Raw genomic sequence first — 20,126 nt, forward strand, 5'->3', positions numbered from 1 at the left:
TAAAACTGTGGCCCTCCAGATGTTACAAAACTACAATTCCCAGCATGCTGGGAGTTGTAGTTTTGCAACATCTGGAGGACCACAGTTTGAAGACAGCTGCTCTAAACAGATGCCGGATGCAGCAAGGAGATCTGCCGCTCAGGACCCCCGCGATCAGACATCTTATCCCCTATCTGGAGTACCCCTTTAACAACTGACCCCCTAGGCGATAAGTGTCTCCACGCATCTCTATGGGAGGGCTAAAGATACACAAACACTGTATCTTGAGCTCTCCCATAGAGATGTATGGAGGGGGTGTGTTGGCCACTGCTTTATGCATGGGGAGAGTCGGGGCACCAGGTAGGAGAACGCCCCCCGCGGTCCCAACAGTCAGACCCCCCAGGATAAGGCACTCATCCCCTATCCTGTGGTTTTTAAGTATCAGAGTTTTCCTTTTACTTTCCTAAGGTGCTGGCAACCTACATTATTATGCAATACTCACTCAGATATGTGCTCATATTAAAAGTAAGGCACACTTGGTTAACGCCACACAGAAGGCTGGGCCCATGACAGGCAGCTGGTGTCATTTTGCTATGATTAGCACATGTTATACACTGAAGACAATTGCCTGGACATAAAGAATAATAATAATGTTAAAGAATAAAGTTGCAGTAAATATATATATATATATATATATATATATACACACACACACACACACACACACACACAGTAAAACCCAACATAGAATACAAAGAATTTATTTGCAAATTATGGTGGAAAATAAGTATTTGGTCACCTACAAACAAGCAAGATTTCTGGCTCTCACAGACCTGTAACTTCTTCTTTAAGAGTCTCCTCTGTCCTGCACTCGTTACCTGTATTAATGGCTCCTGTTTGAATTTGTTATCAGTATAAAAGACACCTGTCCACAACCTCAAACAGTCACACTCCAAACTCCACTATGGCCAATACCAAAGAGCTGTCGAAGGACACCAGAAACAAAATTATAGACCTGCACCAGGCTGGGAAGACTGAATCTGCAATAGGCAAGCAGCTTGGTGTGAAGAAATCTACTGTGGGAGCAATTATTAGAAAATGGAAGACATACAAGACCACTGATAATCTCCCTCGATCTCGGGCTCCACACAAGATCTCACCATGTGGTGTCAATATGATCACAAGAACGGTGAGCAAAAATACCAGAACCACACGGGGGTACCTAGTGAATGACCTGCAGAGAGCTGGGACCAAAGTAACAAAGGCTACCATCAGTAACACACTACACCACCAGGGACTCAAATCATGCAGTGCCAGACGTGTCCCCCTGCTTAAGCCAGTACATGTCCGGGCCCATCTGAAGTTTGCTAGAGAGCATTTGGATGATCCAGAAGAGGATTGGGAGAATGTCATATGGTCAGATGATATATACTCAAAAGGTGGGTGGGCTCAGCACCATCTGTAGATAGGGGGTGCTGCTAAACGTATCAAACTAACAAGCACTATACCAATAAAAACGAATATGTAATATAGCACACACCCACAAGCTCTATATTGTGAAAATAAACTTATCTTTATGGCACATTCCAAAATACAAAAAGCAGACAATACAGTTAAAATCAATTAAAAGGCCAAAAGGCCACCTGCACAAACAGGGGGAGACCCCAAAACAGGGGCGACTCCGCCCAGGGCACCTGCCTATAGAAATGTATAAACAACCTGTCACAATGATTGTATAAACAATATAATATCAATACCTTCTCCACCCCACAGCAAATAACCCCTGATACAACCTGAATAATCAATACTGGTAATGTGGGGGGAAGAAACAAATAAAGGATGGCTGATGGAGGAATGACCAGGCAGGTGCCCTCCTCGGACCAGGCAGGTGACCCCCGTGATCAGACATCTTATCCCTTATCCTTTGGATAAGGGATAAGATTTCTAGGGGCGGAGTACCCTTTAAGGCACAGGATAAAGGTAGTTAACACATATGAGAGGAGGTATTAGGGAAAAACGTCAACATTTTTGATCACAGAGTCCCATTGATTTCATGGTAGACAAAAAATCCATAGGCTATGTGGGGTGGGGGAACTTCAACTATCTGTATCTAATGGATTGGTATACAGAAGAAAGTTTTATGGTGAGTTTTATGGCGAGTATAGCTGACGAGTATCTTTTTATGGAGTTTCTATTGCGTGTGTCTGTTGTTCAAGTAGAGCACCACCTGGGACTTCTAGTGTAGAGTTGGATACTGGTATTTAAAGTGCACAGCCACGGATTAGTGCTAGTGAACAAACATCTCTTAAGAGAGTATTTATACTGTTTACCCATGGGCATAAAGGAATTTATGGATCTGATCGTAAAGGGGTACTCCGGCTCTAATACATCTTATCCCCTATCTAAAAGATAGGGGATAAGATGTATGATCGCAGGGGTCCCACTGCTCCGGACCCCCACAATCTGTCATTGCGCACACACCTTTGTGAACTCTCCACAGCATTGAAGGCTCCGAGTGTGTAACGTGACGACCATGGGGCTGGAGTATCCGTCACACGGGGGCGTAGTCATGACGTCACGATACTCCGGCCTCATGGTCGTCACACGGCAGATTCGGAGCTGGCAGCGTGGTGTGTAGCTCCCCGAGGTGGGTGCTGAATGCAAGATAACGGCGGGACCCCCACGGTCAGACATCTTATCCCCTATCCTTTGGATAGGGGGTTAGATGTCTTAGGGCTGGAGTACCCCTCTAAAATCAATTGGACTGCAGCAGAATGTCCGTGCTGAATTCTTCTGCGGAATTCTGTAAGGAAATTCCAAGGTGTGAACATAGCCTTACCATCTGCTTACCCCTACTAAATAGATTATCCATCATCACACCCCCTGTCTATGTCTTTGTTGTACATATGGGGGGGAGCATTTATAATTGTAGGTGTGATTGAAGCATTTTTCTACACCTTTTTTTGTGTGCTGTAATATGTAGGAGAACAGAATTTATTAAATGGTCGCAGAGCATTTGATAAATTTTGTTCAGGTCACATTTTCTGAAATTTTACTCTTCACATCAAAAAGCTAAGCTAAGTCTGAGATGGTGTAGTTTAGAGACTTTTCAGTGGCTTTCTGCCTTTTTTGAGCCTTTTCACAAAAAGGCGCAGTTTATAAACCCTTCCAAATCATGTGTACTAGGCACAAATAAACCCAGTTTGCACCTTTTTTATGCCTTTTCTAGACACAAAAAACTGTCTGAAGACATTGATAAATGTCAGCAACGAAGATTATATACAGGGTCCTGCTTGGTACCCCCCTGGAGGACTCTGTATGACCATGAATTATATGGATTCCCAGTAAGTAATACATTTCTCCTGCCCTTAGCTATCCCTAATATTAGCAGCCGGTCGGTTCAATCTCCTCAGAGTTTTCAGCTCTTAGGATCAACTTTTTAGAGAATAGTTGTCCATAGGGCCCTCTTTAACACCTTTATACCAATCCTAAAACAAAAATCTAAATTGAGTAGAATTTACCTGAAGCCATCAGTATGGTCTGAACACAGACGAGCAGTAGGACTCTCATGGTGAAGCAGGTTCTGATGTCTGTCGGCTTCTCACTATGTTCTCCACAATAACACATCATACAGGGATCCCAGGGGAGACAACAGCAGGACACAGATGGATGAAATCAGAAAGAAGCAAAGCAATGTCTGAATAATAACATAGCATCTATTACACACTCTAGACAAGCTGCTTAGTTCTGCAGAATTTCGCATTTGTATATTAATATTATTATCAGTGTGGTGCCCCAGTACCGGAGTGCGTCCTGTCAGGTAAACATTTCTTCAGGTGACTGATCTAGGCCCTTCTGCTCAGGTGATGCTTTAATATTCATTGTAATCTTTGTTAATTTATATATTTTTAGCACTGTACCTTTAAGAAATGTAAAGGATATTTGTTAGGAGGCATGATGAAGAGTACCCATGTGACCCTGGTTGTCCAATGTGAGGCCCCCTAGCTAGTCCACATATAGTGTAGGGGGGGGGAGCTATTCAGTGAGAGTCTAGTTGGAGTTCAGTCTAGCTCCAGACTAGTGCAGAGTTCAGTGTGAGCTGCAGTGTGTAAAAGAGACAGAAGGAGTGTGAGGAGAATCTAAGAGAAGCCTAAAGTAAACCTTCAAGCAAGCTGTTGGTTAGCGCAAGCTATTTTTGTTGCTAACGCAAAGTCCCAGCTTAGTAATCTATTCTATCTATAAGACGGCTTCCCCAACTTAGTTTGACAATGTAATTTAAAGGGGTACTACGGTGGAAATTTTTTTTTTTATATCAACTAGTGCCAAAAAGTTAGATTTGTAAATGACTTCTGTTTAAAAATCTTAATCCAGTACTCTTCCAGTACTTATCAGCTGCTGTATACTACAGAGGAGGTTATTTTCTTTTTGAATTTCCTTCAGTGTTTTCCTCATTTCAAATGGACAATGAGACATTCTGGTAAAAATTGGGAAGATTTGTGCACTATATGCTCCCTGGGTATCATGGATCTACTTGTAACATTAAATAAAAACACCTAAACTTAAAGAGGTACCCCACCCCTAGATGTGTTATCCCTTATCCAAAGGATAGGGGATAACATGTCTGATCACAGGGGGGGGGGGGGGGGCTGGCCGCAGGGCAGGGGGCTGTGAGAATTCCTTTCCTGCCGAGGGAGGAAACAGAGCTTGTTTTAAGGTAAGAACAAGGGACATGTGGATCTATTCAACAAGGAACTTGAGTTCTGGTTAAAAACATGGGAGGAAACTATACAACAAATGAAGCCTAAGAAACTCTCCTCTGACTTAGGGAATATATCATCCAGACATGTATCAGTGGAACCATCAAAAGAAGACTGCATGTAACCTGCAAACCTCTCCCATTACCCAGCAAGGCTTAGTCCTTCTAAAGAAATAAGACACAAACACCTTGTATCTTCTGATGGACACTAGGCATGGCCACAGCTTTATTAAAGTAATAGTTTAACATGTTGTAAAACCTTAAAGGGGTATTCCAGGAAAAAAAATTGAAATCAACTAGCTCCAGATAGTTAAACAGATTTGTAAATTACTTCTATTAAAAAAATCCTTCCAATAATTATCATCTGCTGAAGTTGAGTTGTTCTTTTCTGTCTGACCACAGTGCTCTCTGCTGACATCTCTGCTTGTCTTGGGAACTGCACAGAGTAGAAGAGGTTTGCTATGGGGATTTGCTTCTACTCTGGACAGTTTCCGAGAATGGTGTCATCAGAGAGCACTTAGAGAAGAACAACTCAACTTCAGAAGCTCATAAGTACTGAAAGGATTATGTTTTTTTAATAAAAGTAATTTACAAATCTATTTAACTTTCTGGAGCCATTTGATATATATAAAAAAGGTTTTTCCTGGATAACCCCTTTAAATGCAAGTCAACCTCCCGTAGGTTGATGACCAGAGTGGGTTAAGAGAAACATCCACTTCTTCCTCCATTCTCCACCATATTCTACATCTCAACCTGATAACATCACAATAAACATCTCTGGTGGGTGGCGAATGCCTGATGACATCACAATACACATCTCTGGTGGGTGCAGAATGCCTGATGACATCACAATACACATCTCTGGTGCGTGGCGAATGCCTTATGACATCACAATACACATCTCTGGTGGGTGCAGAATGCCTGATGACATCACAATACACATCTCTTGTGGGTGGAGAATGCCTCTTTTTTTTCTTTTTTTTTCTTTAAATTTTATTAGTTCATAAACAAACAGTACATATTTATGCATTGATAAACAAAAATTAAAAAAGACATAAAAGAAAAAAGAATCAGAAGAATGCTTAGAGAAGGAAAAAGAAAAGAGAAAAAAAAGAATGGAGAATTCCCACTATATTTTGGTGGTATTAATTATTTAATGCATAACTAAACTAAGGCAATAAAGCCTAAAGTTTACTATTAGGGGTATTACGGATACATCAATGATTAAGAGGCTCAAATTTGAGCCACTTAGCCCAGTTAGAAGTAAAGGTTGGTAATGAGAATGTTGTGGTTGCTATAGAATGCTCCAACGTACAATTCAAACTGTGTTTATTAAATCAGACATTTTCGGAGTCTCCTGGGATTTCCATTTAGTTGCAATGCTTAAATGAACCACTGTAAAAACATTAATCATAATAGCTCTATCTGAGATTGAGAGGTTGTCCATTTTCAAAAACAGCAGCACGGTCTCAGGGCCCCATGGTGGGGAGTGACCCAGAATCTGGGAGAGCAACTTGTTAACCTCCTTCCAGATTGGGATAATTAACTCACATTCCCCCCACAAGTGGAGCAGGGTTCCCACTTCTTTTCCACATCTCCAGCACAAATTCGAGTAACCCGGAAACTGACGTGCCATCTTATAGGGGGTAAGATACCATCGATACAACAGTTTCCGGTGAACCTCAAAGTGTGAAGTACAGTGGGATACTTTCAGGACACTTATATAAACATCTTCCCATTGCTCATTGGTAAAGTGTTTTCCTAATTCCCGCTCCCACCTATGGCGGGATATCAAAACAGACCGTTCTGTGTTTAGGGTTCTATAAATTTTAGATACTCCCTTCTTCATGGGTAATTCGGAAAAAAAAATTCTAAGTGGAGTGGAGCCATCAGTAGAGCTGCGGGGAATAGACGATACAAAATGTCTGAGTTGCAAGTATTTATAGAATTCGGTGTTAGGCGGATTACATTTTTTAGCTGTCTCCACAAAGGGGAGCAATCCCCGAGAGTCCGAAATGTCTGAATAAGTGTTAATCCCTGCTTTTATCCACATCGAAAAGTTTGAGTCTTTGATTTGAGACTGCACGACCCTCAGCGATAACCCCCCCAGGGGTAAGGGAAACATGATCCGAGCATAATTTGATGCCTTTTATTAATAGAACACATTTTAACATTCCTCAGAATGTCATCCCATGCTTCCCTTGAGATTGAGCCAAGGGAAGCATCTCCTCTTTTTATTTTCCTGAAACATGACAGGTACAGTTTTTAGGAGTAATCTATATACAAAATTTAACTTCCTACCCCCCTCTAGATTCATATAATCTATCACCGCATGTGAAAATATCTTACATTTTCCTTTCTTTTCAGTGCATCTATATGCTTCGCACAACTGTATAAACCAAAATTTATGATAGTTTTTCAAACCATACTCACTCTGTAGTGTGTCAAATTTTTTAATCTCTCCGTTTTGAAAAATCTGTGCCACGTATTTAATCCCATACATTTGCAAAAATCACTCCCCAACCCTTTCTTAAATTGTTCCAATTCTGTGTTATCCCAAATCACAGTGTTTCTTATGCTACCTTCGATTTTACATCTCTTCTTAACTTCTTGCCACGTTCTCCTAAATAACCCTATTAATGAAATGTGACCCAACTCTTTCTTCACTGGAAGCCCCCCTTCCACAAATTCATAAAAATTCTCGTAATAACCTCTATAATCCTTAAATAATTCCGCCCAAAGTGCTTAACTCCACCCTTGAGTAATATTCTGAAGGTTCCTAGCTAAAAAATACAACATAAAATCCGGTAACCCCCCTCCACCTTCTCCTTCCAACTGTGCCCACCTTAAATATTTCATTCGTACCCTACCTCTCCCCCAAATAAGACTACCCATCAGGGCCTCCAAACCTCAGAACCATTTCCCAGGGATCCAACATGGGGCAGCCCCCAAGACGTATAAAACCTGCGGGAGAACCACCATTTTAATAAGACCCATCCTGTCTGCCATCGAGAGAGGAAGTTTCAGCCAGGCATCCACTTTTTTCCTTAACTTACTCGCCAGTCTTGTTAGATTACACTGTATGAAGGAACCTATTGAGGGTGAAAGTTTAATTCCTAAGTAGTCCAAATTCTCCCCTTCTGACAGAATCTTCACCCCCATTTCTCCCCTAACATTACCCGGAACCAGTGGCATTAGGGACGATTTACTCCAATTAATTTTAAGACCAGAAACCTTCCCAAATTCCTCCACAACTTTGATTGCTTCTGGGACCGCAACGAATGTATTATCTAGGAATAAAAGAATATCGTCTGCGTACATAAGACATTTTTCTTCTGCTCCTTTGATCCCAAATCCCCTAAGACCTCCGAAATTTTTCCGCCAAAGGTTCCAAAAATAACGCAAATAACATAGGCGAAAGCGGGCAACCTTGTCTTGTGCCTCTTCCAATTGTGATGATAGGGACCCATTAACTGCCACCCTGGCCCTAGGGTTCTTATATAATTTAATCCACTCTACAAATTCCCCCTCGATCCCAAACTTTTTAAAGGAGTACTCTGGTGCAGTGTACTCCTGCTCCGTCCTTCCCGGGCTGCAAAAAAAAAATATGAAAATAAACCATCCCTCACCTTCCAGCTGTTGATAATATAATTTGGCTATCTTCTGTAGCTCCTCTTGTGATGTCTATATAACTCCATTACTATCTTGTAAGGCTAGGATTTCACAGATTTCCCTCTGAGCTCTAACCAGACTTGCTAAAAATTTCCCCGGGCGAGCCCCTTCCACAAAATCCTTCTGACTTGAAAAAAAGACCTTGTGTTTGGGCTTTTTCTAAATAGTACTCTGTCAGTTTACCTTGTGCTAATTCTAACACCTTAAAAAAAAATTACGAGCGCTCTTCTTCATATCTTTCCTCTGCAGATTTAACCTTCTCTTTTAGGTCATGTTCAGTCCTTTTAAAATCCCTTTTTGTCCTTTGTATACACAATACACATCTCTGGTGGCTGAAGAATGCCTGATGACATCACAATACACATCTCTGGTGGGTGCAGAATGCCTAATGACATCACAATACACATCTCTGGTGCAGAATGCCTGATGACATCACAATACACATCACTGGTGGGTGCAGAATGCCTAATGACATCACAATACAAATATCTGGTGCAGAAAGCCTGATGACATCACAATACACATCTCTGGTGGGTGCAGAATGCCTGATGACATCACAATACACATCTCTGGTGGGTGCAGAATGCCTGATGACATCACAATACACATCTCTGGTGCAGAATGCCTGATGACATCACAATACACATCTCTGGTGCAGAATGCCTGATGACATCACAATGCACATCTCTGGTGGGTGCAGAATGCCTGATGACATCACAATACACATCTCTGGTGGGTGGAGAATGTCTGATGACATCACAATACACATGTAACTGATGCTTCAGTTTTTTTTCTAACAAGTCAGAAGGGGCATCTGGAAACCACTCTCTGGATCGGTGTTTCCCAACCAGGGTGCCTCCTGCTTTTGCAAAACTACAACCCCCAGCATATCCAGATAGCCTTCGGCTGTCTGGGCATGCTGGGAGTTGTAGTTCTGCAACAGCTGGAGGCACCCTCGTTGGGAAACACTGCTCTGGATAGTGCATTATAAAAAGAGCTAAATTATACAATTCTTTCTGCTGCCACTAGGAGGAGCTAATAGCATAGAGATTTGTTCTTGAATTCAATGGCAGCTATTTAAATCCCTATACACCAAGTTCCCTCTATTGGTGGCTTTACAGAATTTTATTATGCAGCTCTAGCACTTGTAAGAGAATTCCTCCAGGTAAGATATATATATATATATATATATATATACATATACAGTTAGCAAGATCTAAGTGCTTATGGTACTGTGTGAGACAAAGAACATGCCTGATTATAAGACTAAGGCTGGGTCCACACTACGTTTTGTCCCATACGGGAGCGCATACGGCAGGAGGGAGCTAAAAGCTCACGCTCCCGTATGTAACCGTATGCGCTCCCGTATGTTATTCATTTCAATGAGCCGACCGGAGTGAAACGTTCGGTCCGGTCGGCTCATTTTTGCGCCGTATGCGCTTTTACAACCGGACCTAAAACCGTGGTCAACGGTTACATACGGGAGCGCGAGCTTTTAGCTCCCTCCTGCCGTATGCGCTCCTGTATGGGACAAAACGTAGTGTGGACCCAGCCTAAGCTGAAGTCCAAAAAACTTTCTGACAGTGTTGATACAGTGCCACTGTGGCCATGTCTGATATTGCAGCTACAATAACTCAAGTAGATAATATCCTCAGTTCTAGACAAATACATTGGGGGGGGGGGGGGCATCAATGGATTCAGCAGGAAAGGGGGAGGGGGCTGAAAGGATAAAGCATAATACACTTCTTATTACAATGTAAGACTATGAAATCCCTTGATTCAATTAGAATCCCCACAGTCCTGTCAGGTGCAGCGCTCCGGCCATTCATTTTGGCCGTGAGCGACCCCTCTCCCCTGTCATGCTTGGTCCCGGGACTCGCGAAGCGGGACGTTCCCCCACGCATGTCCCGTGCGTTGCTAGGGGCAACATGCCGGCCGTTCTGTCCAGTCGTGAGTGCCCCCCGTCTAGTGCCTGCGGTGGCTCCGGGACTCACTATGCGGGATGCAGCCGCATGCGAATCCCGGGCATCTCCTCACCTCCTGCTGTCCCCGGTCTTCCTGCTCCTCTGCTTCGCCAGCGCGCGCATCCCCTTTCTTTTGGGCGTGCGCGCTTTGGTAGATTGCTAAATTTAAAGGGCCAGTATGCCCATAATTGGTCGCCTGCTGGGCGGACTCTATATTAGTCCGGCACCTCCCCATCATAGTGCAGACTCTTCGTTCCTTAGAGAAAGCGTTATGTTTAGAGTGCCATATTAGTGTTCCTGACCTCCAGCCTGTGGCCTGACCTTGCTCCTTTGCCACCTGCCTTCTGACCTGTACTTTGTCCTGACTACGCTAACCATCTGTGCCAAGTTCCATCTGGGCCGCCTGTGTGGACGGATCGTACCAGGGGTATTGACCTGGGTGCCGCCTGCCGCCGCAAGTCCATCCCGCTTTGCGGCGGGCTCTGGTGAAAACCAGCGGCACTTTAGACTCCGCTTCCTGGTACGGTTCAGCCATTGTTCACACAGGACAGCAGATCCACTACTCAGCCGTCACGGTAAGACCTTTACAAGTCCTCATAGTCTCTAGGCTTTTATAGCAGCAACAATAATATGATACATTTTAATAAAGCCTTTCCACAGTGTGCAGCTATTTTAGCTATAAGCAATGACTTCTGTCAGCGCAGAACATTACTATTCACAAAAGATAGTTTCTAAAATACATCTAATAAGAAGGTTGGAGGACTGATCAAATGCTTCATACATCTGCTGCCCATTAGTGGTGAGAGGACGGGGCGACCTGCACAGGACATCAGCTTATGTTCTGCACATAGACATTAGGGATATTTTTAACTTGAAACATATTTTAGACCAATTACTTACAAAATCTCTCTTAATCACTTTAGAATGAAGAAACCGTAAACCTTACAGGGTATTTTTCCTGGATTAGTGTATAGCTAAAATATAATTATAATGTACACACAAATTTAAGCCACTGTGTACATACATTACATTACTTATCCTGTACTGATCCTGAGTTATATCCTGTATTATACTCCAGAGCTGTACTCACTTTTCTGCTGGTGAGGTCACTGTGTACATACATTACATTACTTATCCTGTACTGATCCTGAGTTATATCCTGTATTATACTCCAGAGCTGTACTCACTATTCTGCTGGTGAGGTCACTGTGTACATACATTACATTACTTATCCTGTACTGATCCTGAGTTATATCCTGTATTATACTCCAGAGCTGTACTCACTATTCTGCTGGTGAGGTCACTGTGTACATACATTACATTACTTATCCTGTACTGATCCTGAGTTATATCCTGTATTATACTCCAGAGCTGCACTCACTATTCTGCTGGTGAGGTCACTGTGTACATACATTACATTACTTATCCTGTACTGATCCTGAGTTATATCCTGTATTATACTCCAGAGCTGTACTCACTATTCTGCTGGTGGGGTCACTGTGTACATACATTACATTACTTATCCTGTACTGATCCTGAGTTATATCCTGTATTATACTCCAGAGCCGCACTCACTATTCTGCTGGTGAGGTCACTGTGTACATGAAATGAAGACATCACAGTCACGCCCCTAGTGACGTCACACCACACCCCCTCCTTTCTTGTCTATGGGAGGGGGCATGACAGCCATCACGCCCCCTCCTATAGACATGAATGGCGGGGAGGTGGTGTGACGTCACCAGAGGGTGTGGCCGTGATGTCACTTCCCTGTCTCAGAGGCAGTGCCCAGCACAGAATGCCGGGGGCTTCAACAAGATCGCGGGGGTCCCCAGCGATCATACATCTTATCCCCTATCCTTTGGATAGGGGATAAGATGTATAAAGCCAGAATACCCCTTTAAGGCTTGCACTGACATCACAAGCACAGTGCTCTCTGCTGACATCTCTGTCCATTTTAAGAACTGTCAAGAGTAGAAGAAAATCCCCAGAGAAAACATATGCTGCTCTGGACAGTTCCTAAAATGGACAGCAGAGGTCAGCAGAGAGCACTGTGCTCGTGAAGTCAGAAGAGCTCTGTGTTCCAAAAAGAAAGGAATTTCCCCTGTAGTATTCAGCAGCTAATAAGTACTGGAAGGATTAAGATTTTTTAATAGAAGTAATTTACAAATCTGTTTAACTTTCTGGCACCAGTTGATTAAAAAAAACTAAAAAAGTTTTGAACCAGAGTATATTGAAGTTGTATTGTTATGGGAGCATGGTAACATCACTGTTAGGGGGCTGAGGCTTGCACTGTTATGGGGGGAGGGACTGTGAACATCAAATCCATTTATGGTTTCCCTGGACATTTACTTGGACATATTCTTTAGTCCAATTTATAAACAATTGAAAATCACTGGATAAATGAGAAAAAACTAACTGCATTGTGAAAGGAAAAGGGAACAATTGAAAGTTTGGGGAGAACCGATTGAGTTACTACAAACCTAATACTGCACTTTCTACCTAGACGGAGGCAACAGGAAACTCTGGTGTTTATACATAACTGGTAATAAGAGGGAAGGCTCCAGATGGGAACCATTAGGCGCTGCCGGCAGGCATCTGCTTCCAGTTACCTGCCATGTCCTGGAGCTGCTGTTCTGGTTCAGAAACACTTTTCCAGTCTTTTATGTTGTAGGTTCGGCTCTCAGAGGTCCCTCACATGGCAGATGTGTGTGCGTCTCCTGTAAACCAGACTGCATCTGCTGTGTATTGACTTAAAGGCAGCCTGTGTGTGTATGTGAGGTGCCCTGGAGGGGGGGCATATACATTTGGCGCCAGAGGAGGGTACAACAATGTCTAAGGTCATCTAACTTACTCCATATAGATTTAGGTTTGACTTTATTTCTAAAAATAACTATTGTTGTATTGTTAAAGGGGTACTCGGGTGGAAAACATTGTTTTTTTAAATCAACCGGTGCCAGAAAGTTAAATAGATTTGTAAATTACTTCTATTAATAAATCTTTACCCTTCCAGTAGTTTTTAGCAGCTGTATGCTACAGAGGAAATTATTTTCTTTTTTGAATTTATTTTTTGTCTTGTCCATAGTGCTCTCTGCTGACACCTCTGTATCAGGAGCTATCCAGTTTGCTATGGGGATTTTTCTCTTGCTCTGGACAGTTCCTGACATGGACAGAGGTGTCAGCAGAGAGCACTGTGGACAAGACAAAAAAGAAATGTAAAAAGAAAATTTCCTCTGTAGCATACAGCTGCTAAACAGTACTGGAAGGCTAAAGATTTTTTAATAGAAGTCATTTACAGATCTGTTTAACTTTCTGGCACCAGTTCATTTAAAAAAAAAAAAAATTCCACCAGTTTTACAGATTTAAATTTTTTTTTAAATCAACTGGTGCCAGAAAGTTAAACTGGTGGAATTTTTTTTTTTTTAAATGAACTGGTGCCAGAAAGTTAAACAGATCTGTAAATGACTTCTATTAAAAAATCTTTACCCTTCTTGTACTTTTTAGCAGCTGTATGCTACAGAGGAAATTATAATTTTTTTTAATTTCTTTTATTGTCTTGACCACAGTGCTCTCTGCTGACACGTGTCAGGAAGTGTCCAGAGCAGCATAGGTTTGCTATGGGGATTTTCTCCTGCTCTGGACAGCGGTGTCAGCAGAGAGCACTGTGGTCAAGACAATAAAAGAAATTCAAAAATAAAAGAATTTCCTCTGTAGCATACAGCTGCTAAAAAGTACTGGAAGGGTAAAGATTTTTTAATAGAAGTAATTTACAAATCTGTTTAACTTTCTGGCACCACTTGATTTAAAAAAAAAATGTTTTCCACTGGAGTACCCCTTTAATTAATATAATTTGCGCACTGTATAGTGTCATGAAATACTGCGCCAAATGTTTTCCACCGGAGTACCCCTTTAAATCAGTATATTGAAATAATAGCACATCAAACTGCTAAATAACACTGGGTGGTCTTAGTTTGTTCCTGATGTTCCTATGCTCAGGGGATCCCGCACACAATTGTGGCCCTAAGGCAGCTGGCCTCCCCCCGAGTTCAGCCATGTGGCAGATTAACAATAAATCATCCCAATAGTGATGGATTAATGAACACTTCAGGAATTGTGGGTAGTACCTGGTTAGAGGATCACATAGGTCCGCTGTGGTGCATAAACCAATTACCCATAACATAACCACTGAATCGACTTGTGTTGCAAGCTCCACAGCGGACCCACTTTTATTAAACAACAACAAAATACCATAGAAGAATATCTTATAAATAACCAGTTAGATCTTATAAAGTGCACTTACATTGTAACAACTATCAGGAGGGGGACCTGAAGGTGGCACGGTTTCTTCAGGTCTTCTACTTTGCCCCTGGTGGTCCCTCACCTGACCCAAAGGCACCCATTCAAAGCCTACCTTCCCTTTGGGACCTCACAGGAATTTACCCCAACCAGCTGCACCATACTGCTGTCTCTCTGCTGCTCGGACTCCTTCAATTAAAGGGGTTGTGCGCTGCCCTGCAGTTCGGAGCTCCACTCACAGCGTCCGGAAGTTCATTACTCCGAACGCTGTGTGCGGGCTTCCGTGTTCGCAGCCGCCGGGTGTGACGTCACGCCCGGCCCCTTCGTGACGTCTCGCCCGCTCCCTCGCGACGTCACGCCCGCCACCTCTACCAAAGTCTATGGGAAGGGGGCGTGACAGCGGTCGCGCCCCCTTCCCATAGACTTTCGTTCAGGGGGAGGGCGAGACGTCTCGAGGGGGCGGGCGAGACGTCATGAAGGGGCCGGGCGTGACGTCACGCCCGGCGGCTGCGAACACGGAAGCCCGCACACAGCGTTCGGAGTAATGAACTTCCGGAAGCTGTGAGCGGAGCTACCAACTGCAGGGCAGCGCACAACCCCTTTAAAGGGGTACTCCGCTGCTCAGCATTTGGAACAAACTGTTCCGAACGCTGGAACCGGCGCAGGGAGCTCGTGACTTCATAGCCCCGCCCCCTCAATGCAAGTCTATGGGACTCCCATAGACTTGCATTGAGGGGGCGGGGCTATTACCACAAGCTCCTGGCTCCAGAATTCGGAACAGTTTGTTCCAAACGCTGAGCAGCAGAGTACCCCTTTAAACTGTATATGTGTATCATGTCTAGGCCAAGGACTAGTATCTATATTGTAATCTGATGACCTGGCAGGATACCTCTGATCAGGACCTAGGACACCACCATTATCAGGTTATAAAAGATAAGGAATCCCAGACCTGGACCAGCCATGCTTGGAGAGACTTGAGGTGATTGGGAGGTCGGTCACCTAGGCCCAACTCTGGAGAACTATAATGGTCCAGCCCAATCTAATCAACCCTTGGGGGGGAAGGGGGAGTGACCCTCTGAATTCAGCTATAATATATATATATATATATATATATAAATATTTAGAGGATTTATTACAAACTTGGTGACAACTAACTAGGGATCGACCGATTATCGGTTTGGCCGATATTCACGATTTTGGACATTATCGGTATCGGCAATTACCTTGCCGATAATGCCCCACCCGCCAGCCAGAGACGACCGGCGCCACCGCTGCCCCATTGCCTCCCCATCCTCTGGCCCCTTTGCCTCCCCCCATCCTCTGCCCACATACTGCCGCCGCTGCCCAATTGCCTCCCCCCATCCTCTGCCCACATACCGCCGCCCCATTGCCTCCCCCCATCCTATGCCCACATACCGCCGCTGCCCCATCGCCTCCCCCCATCCTATGCCCACATACCGCCGCTGCCCCATCGCCTCCCCCCATCCTATGCCCACATACCGCCGCCGCCCCATCGCCTCCCCCCATCCTATGCCCACATACCGCCGCCGCCCCATCCCCGGTGTTATAATTACCTGTTCCCGGGGTCCGAGCTACTTCTGGCTCCTGGGCTGTTGCTGTGCGCAGCGCAATGACGAGTGACGTCCCCAACGCGACGTCACCATCAGTGCGCACAGTGACAGCACAGGATGCTGACGGAGCCAGAAGTATCGCGGACCCCGGGAACAGGTAATTATAACACGGGGGATGGGGGAGGCGATGGGGCAGCTGTGGTGGTTAGACTCAGGAACCTAGGACAGGCTGGGGGAGAGAAGCGTGTGGCAGCGGCGGGTTGAAATAGCCGATAACTTTTACCGGAATATCGGTATAAGTTATCGGCTATCGGCCTTGAAAGGTGACAGATTATCGGTATCGGCCCTAAGAAAATCGATATTGGTCGATCCCTACAACTAACATCTTAGAAACTATACCGTCAAGGATCTCTCACAAGGACTTCTATAAACCAATGCATGAGTAAGGACTTTGCGGGAGATTTATCAAAACCTGTCCAGAGGAAAAGTTGCTGAATTGCCCATAGCAACCAATCAGATGGCTTCTTTCATTTTTAACAAGACCTCTGAAAAATGAAAGAAGTGATCTGATTGGTTGCTATGGGCAACTCAGCAACATTTCCTCTGGACAGGTTTTGATAAATCTCCCCTTTTGTCTTCATCCCATTTTAGTTCCCTGAACTGTCTTACTACTGCCTTATTGCATCCCTAGGGTGCATGCACACTACGTTTCTTAAGATACGGGACCGTATACGGCTGGGGAAAGGGGGGCGGAGAGTCGGGGGCAGGGCAACTGCACGCTGCCGTATGCGGTCCCGTATCTAATGTATTTCAATGAGAGACCGGAGTGAAACGCTGCCTCCGGTTGGCTCCGTTTTTCCCCGTATACGGATTCGCAACCGGACCTAAAAACGCTGTTGACTACGTTTGTAGGTCCGGTCGGGAAACCGTATACGGGGCAAAACGGAGCCGACCGGAGGCAGCGTTTCACTCCAGTCGCTCATTGAAATACATTAGATACGGGACCGCATACGGCAGCGTGCGGTTGCCCCACCCCCGACTCTCCGCCCCCATCTCCCCAGCCGTATACGGTCCCGTATCTTAAGAAACGTAGTGTGCATGCACCCTTATTCTATTTTTGTTACCTGTAAGTCATTTGTTTCTGTATTTTAGTACATACATGTGAAACCTTTTTTTTCTCTCAGATTAAATGTTTAAAGAGGTACTCCGGTGGAAAACAATTTATTTTAAATCAACTGATTCCACAAAGTTAAACAGATTTGTAAATGACTTCTATTAAAACATCTTAATCCTTCCAGTACTTATTAGTGGCTGTATACTACAGAAGGAATTATTTTCTTTTTGGCTATCTTTTCCTGTCACAACCACAGTGCTCTCTGCTGACACCTCTGTCCATTTTAGGAACTATCCAGAGCAGCATATGTTTGCTATGGGGATTTTCTTCTTTTTGGATTTCTCTTCTGTCATGACCACAGTGCTCTCTGCTGACACCTCTGTCCATGTCAGAAACTGTCCAGAGCAGGAGAAAATCCCCATAGCAAACATATGCTGCTCTGGACAGATCCTAAAATGGACAGAGGTGTCAGCAGAGAGCACTATGATTGTGACAGGAAAAGAAAGCCAAAAAGAAAATAATTTCCTCTCTTGTATACAGCCGCTAATAAGTAGTAGAAGGGTTAAGATTTTTTTTAATAAAAGTAATTTACAAATCTGTTTAACTTTCGGCCACAGTTGATTTAAAAAATAAATACGTTTTTCACCGGAGTACCCCTTTAACTCAGCTCTTATCTCTAAATATGTTTCTAAAGAGAGAGCTCGGGTAGAAGACATTTACAAAAAAAGGTTAATTTAGTGACTTCCTGGGACTTAGCAACAGGTACCAAGAGATTTGGTGGTATTTACCCTTTCACAATCACACTCTTTCCAGTGTTACAGCTAGACCGATAGGGTGTGATCGTGACACAAAGTATACTTTTAGGTTTACTGTTTAAAGGGGTACTCCGCAGCTCAGCGTTTGGAACAAACTGTTCCGAACGATGGAGCCGGCGTAGGGAGCTCGTGATGTCATATCCCCCTCCCATAGACTTGCATGGGGGGGGGGGGGTGACATCATAAGGGGACTGGGCTTTGACGTCACGAGCTCCCAGCGCCGGCTCCATAGTTCGAAACAGTTTGTTCCAAACACTGAGCAGCAGAGTACCCCTTTAACCATATCTCTTGGTAAACTGCTGTGGTATAGATGTCAACCAGCCCTTAAAGGGGAATTCTACTTTTCAGCAGAATGTTAAGTAGCTTTGGACATTCTTTCTGTTGTCTTGCAATGTTTTTATAATACAGAATTGTTTCACTTCCTAAACTATATTCTAGTTTTCTGTGACCCGAGAGCAAGTGCATTGTGGGATTTCCTATGACAGTGGCATGATAGATTTAATGAACTGTAAGTAAACTAATGTACCCCTTTCTATAGGCTCATTTCGGGCATATATAGCCTAGACCAGTGTTTCCCAACCAGGGTGCCTCCAGGTGTTGCAAAACTACAACTCCTAGCATGCCTGGACAGCCAAAGGCTGTCCAGGCATGCTGGGAGTTGTAGTTTTGCAACATCTGGAGGCACCCTGGTTGGGAAACACTGGCCTAGACCCTTGTCTGCAACCAGAGAGAAATGCTTTGCTTTAAAAAGTGGCTACTGGGGAACTCCGTCTCATGTGGCATTACATGGTTGTTTATGTGTAATACCAAATTTTTCCTGCAGTGGCCACTCAAAGCTTTCCCACTGCAACAGCAGCAGCTGATCAGGGTGACTTCCTACAGAGGATTTGTGCGGATGGGATAGCCCTATGGCCAATTTTGACAGTAGTGGATTTACTAACATGTTGCAAATACACATAAATTTGCACATGAAGCAAAAAAATTCTTACAGGAATAAGAGCACGCTCAGAGTTTCAATGGCTCATTCTTGTGTGGAAAAGCAATGGATTTGCATCACGTTAGTGTCCGGCGATGATTTTAGTTGTGCAGCCATTTTCCCTTCCCCCTCTGAGTGCCCTTGTTTTATGCTGCCAGTGTATTTACACCCCCCCCCCCCCCCCCCTCTTTTTCTTTCCTTTCCCCCAACCTTCATTCAAGGGCGCAGTTAGAGCTGGGCAGTATGACCAAAAATGTGTATCACTGTATTTTTGAAAGTTATGGCGGTTCCACGGTATTAAACAGTATTTTCCACCCCCCCCCCACATTATGTGACCCGTGGGCACTGCTTCTCTCGCACCCATCCCCCCCCCTCCAGTTTATCAGCGCTGCACTGTCCCCCAAGCAATAATTATCAGCCGCTGCGCTGTACTGTACTACATATTCCTGTGCCCGGCTGCAAAAATAAACAAAAACTATAACTCACCTTCCTACGTTCCTCCGTTGCTCCATTATCCGACTTACGGTCCCTCCGCTGAGATCCTCTTGCTGCTTCCTGGGGATGGGAACGTCACAGAGCCGTCAGCCTATCACCGGCTGCAACGGTGTCCCGGTGATAGGCTGAGCGCACTGTGATAGGCTGAGTGCACTGTCATGTATGGAGCCGGCCGGCTCCTTACATGACAGTGCGCTCAGCCTATCACTGGCCGAGACGAGACATCGCTGCGGTCGGTGATAGGCTGACGGCTCTGTGATGTTCCCATCCCTAGCGTGAGACTATTACCAGAGCAACGGGGGAACGTAGGAAGGTGAGTTAAAGTTTATTTAGTTTATTTTTGCAGCCCGGGCACAGGATAGTACAGTACAGCACAGCGGCTGATAATTATTTGGGGGGGGGGGAGAGAAGCTGCGCTCGCGGGTCACATATAATTAGTTCCCCGATGTGGGGACAGCGCGCTGTGGCTGATAATTCATTCATTCGAGGGG

The 20,126-nt window shown here is 44.4% G+C and overlaps 1 protein-coding gene across 10 annotated transcripts in view; it reads right to left on the reverse strand.

Annotated features, from left to right (window-relative positions):
* LOC130293185 (uncharacterized) overlaps positions 1 to 20,126 on the reverse strand; it is an 88,813-nt gene that overhangs the window by 53,112 nt on the left and 15,575 nt on the right. For 8 of the 10 annotated variants that reach the window (XR_008848166.1, XM_056541668.1, XM_056541673.1 and 5 more), the window contains exons 3-4: positions 3,501 to 3,569; positions 482 to 607 (exon numbers count right to left, since the gene is read on the reverse strand). Coding sequence is in view for 8 of the 10 variants with exons in the window: in XM_056541668.1 (XP_056397643.1) it covers positions 482 to 607; positions 3,501 to 3,569 (195 nt within the window). In the remaining 2 variants the exon portion in view is untranslated. Of the gene's footprint in view, positions 1 to 481; positions 608 to 3,500; positions 3,577 to 20,126 lie in introns of those variants that run through there. The other 2 variants (XM_056541674.1, XM_056541679.1) reach the window with 2 other exon arrangements.

This window comes from Hyla sarda, chromosome 10, assembly GCF_029499605.1.
Source record: "Hyla sarda isolate aHylSar1 chromosome 10, aHylSar1.hap1, whole genome shotgun sequence".
NCBI classification, from domain to species: domain Eukaryota; kingdom Metazoa; phylum Chordata; class Amphibia; order Anura; family Hylidae; genus Hyla; species Hyla sarda.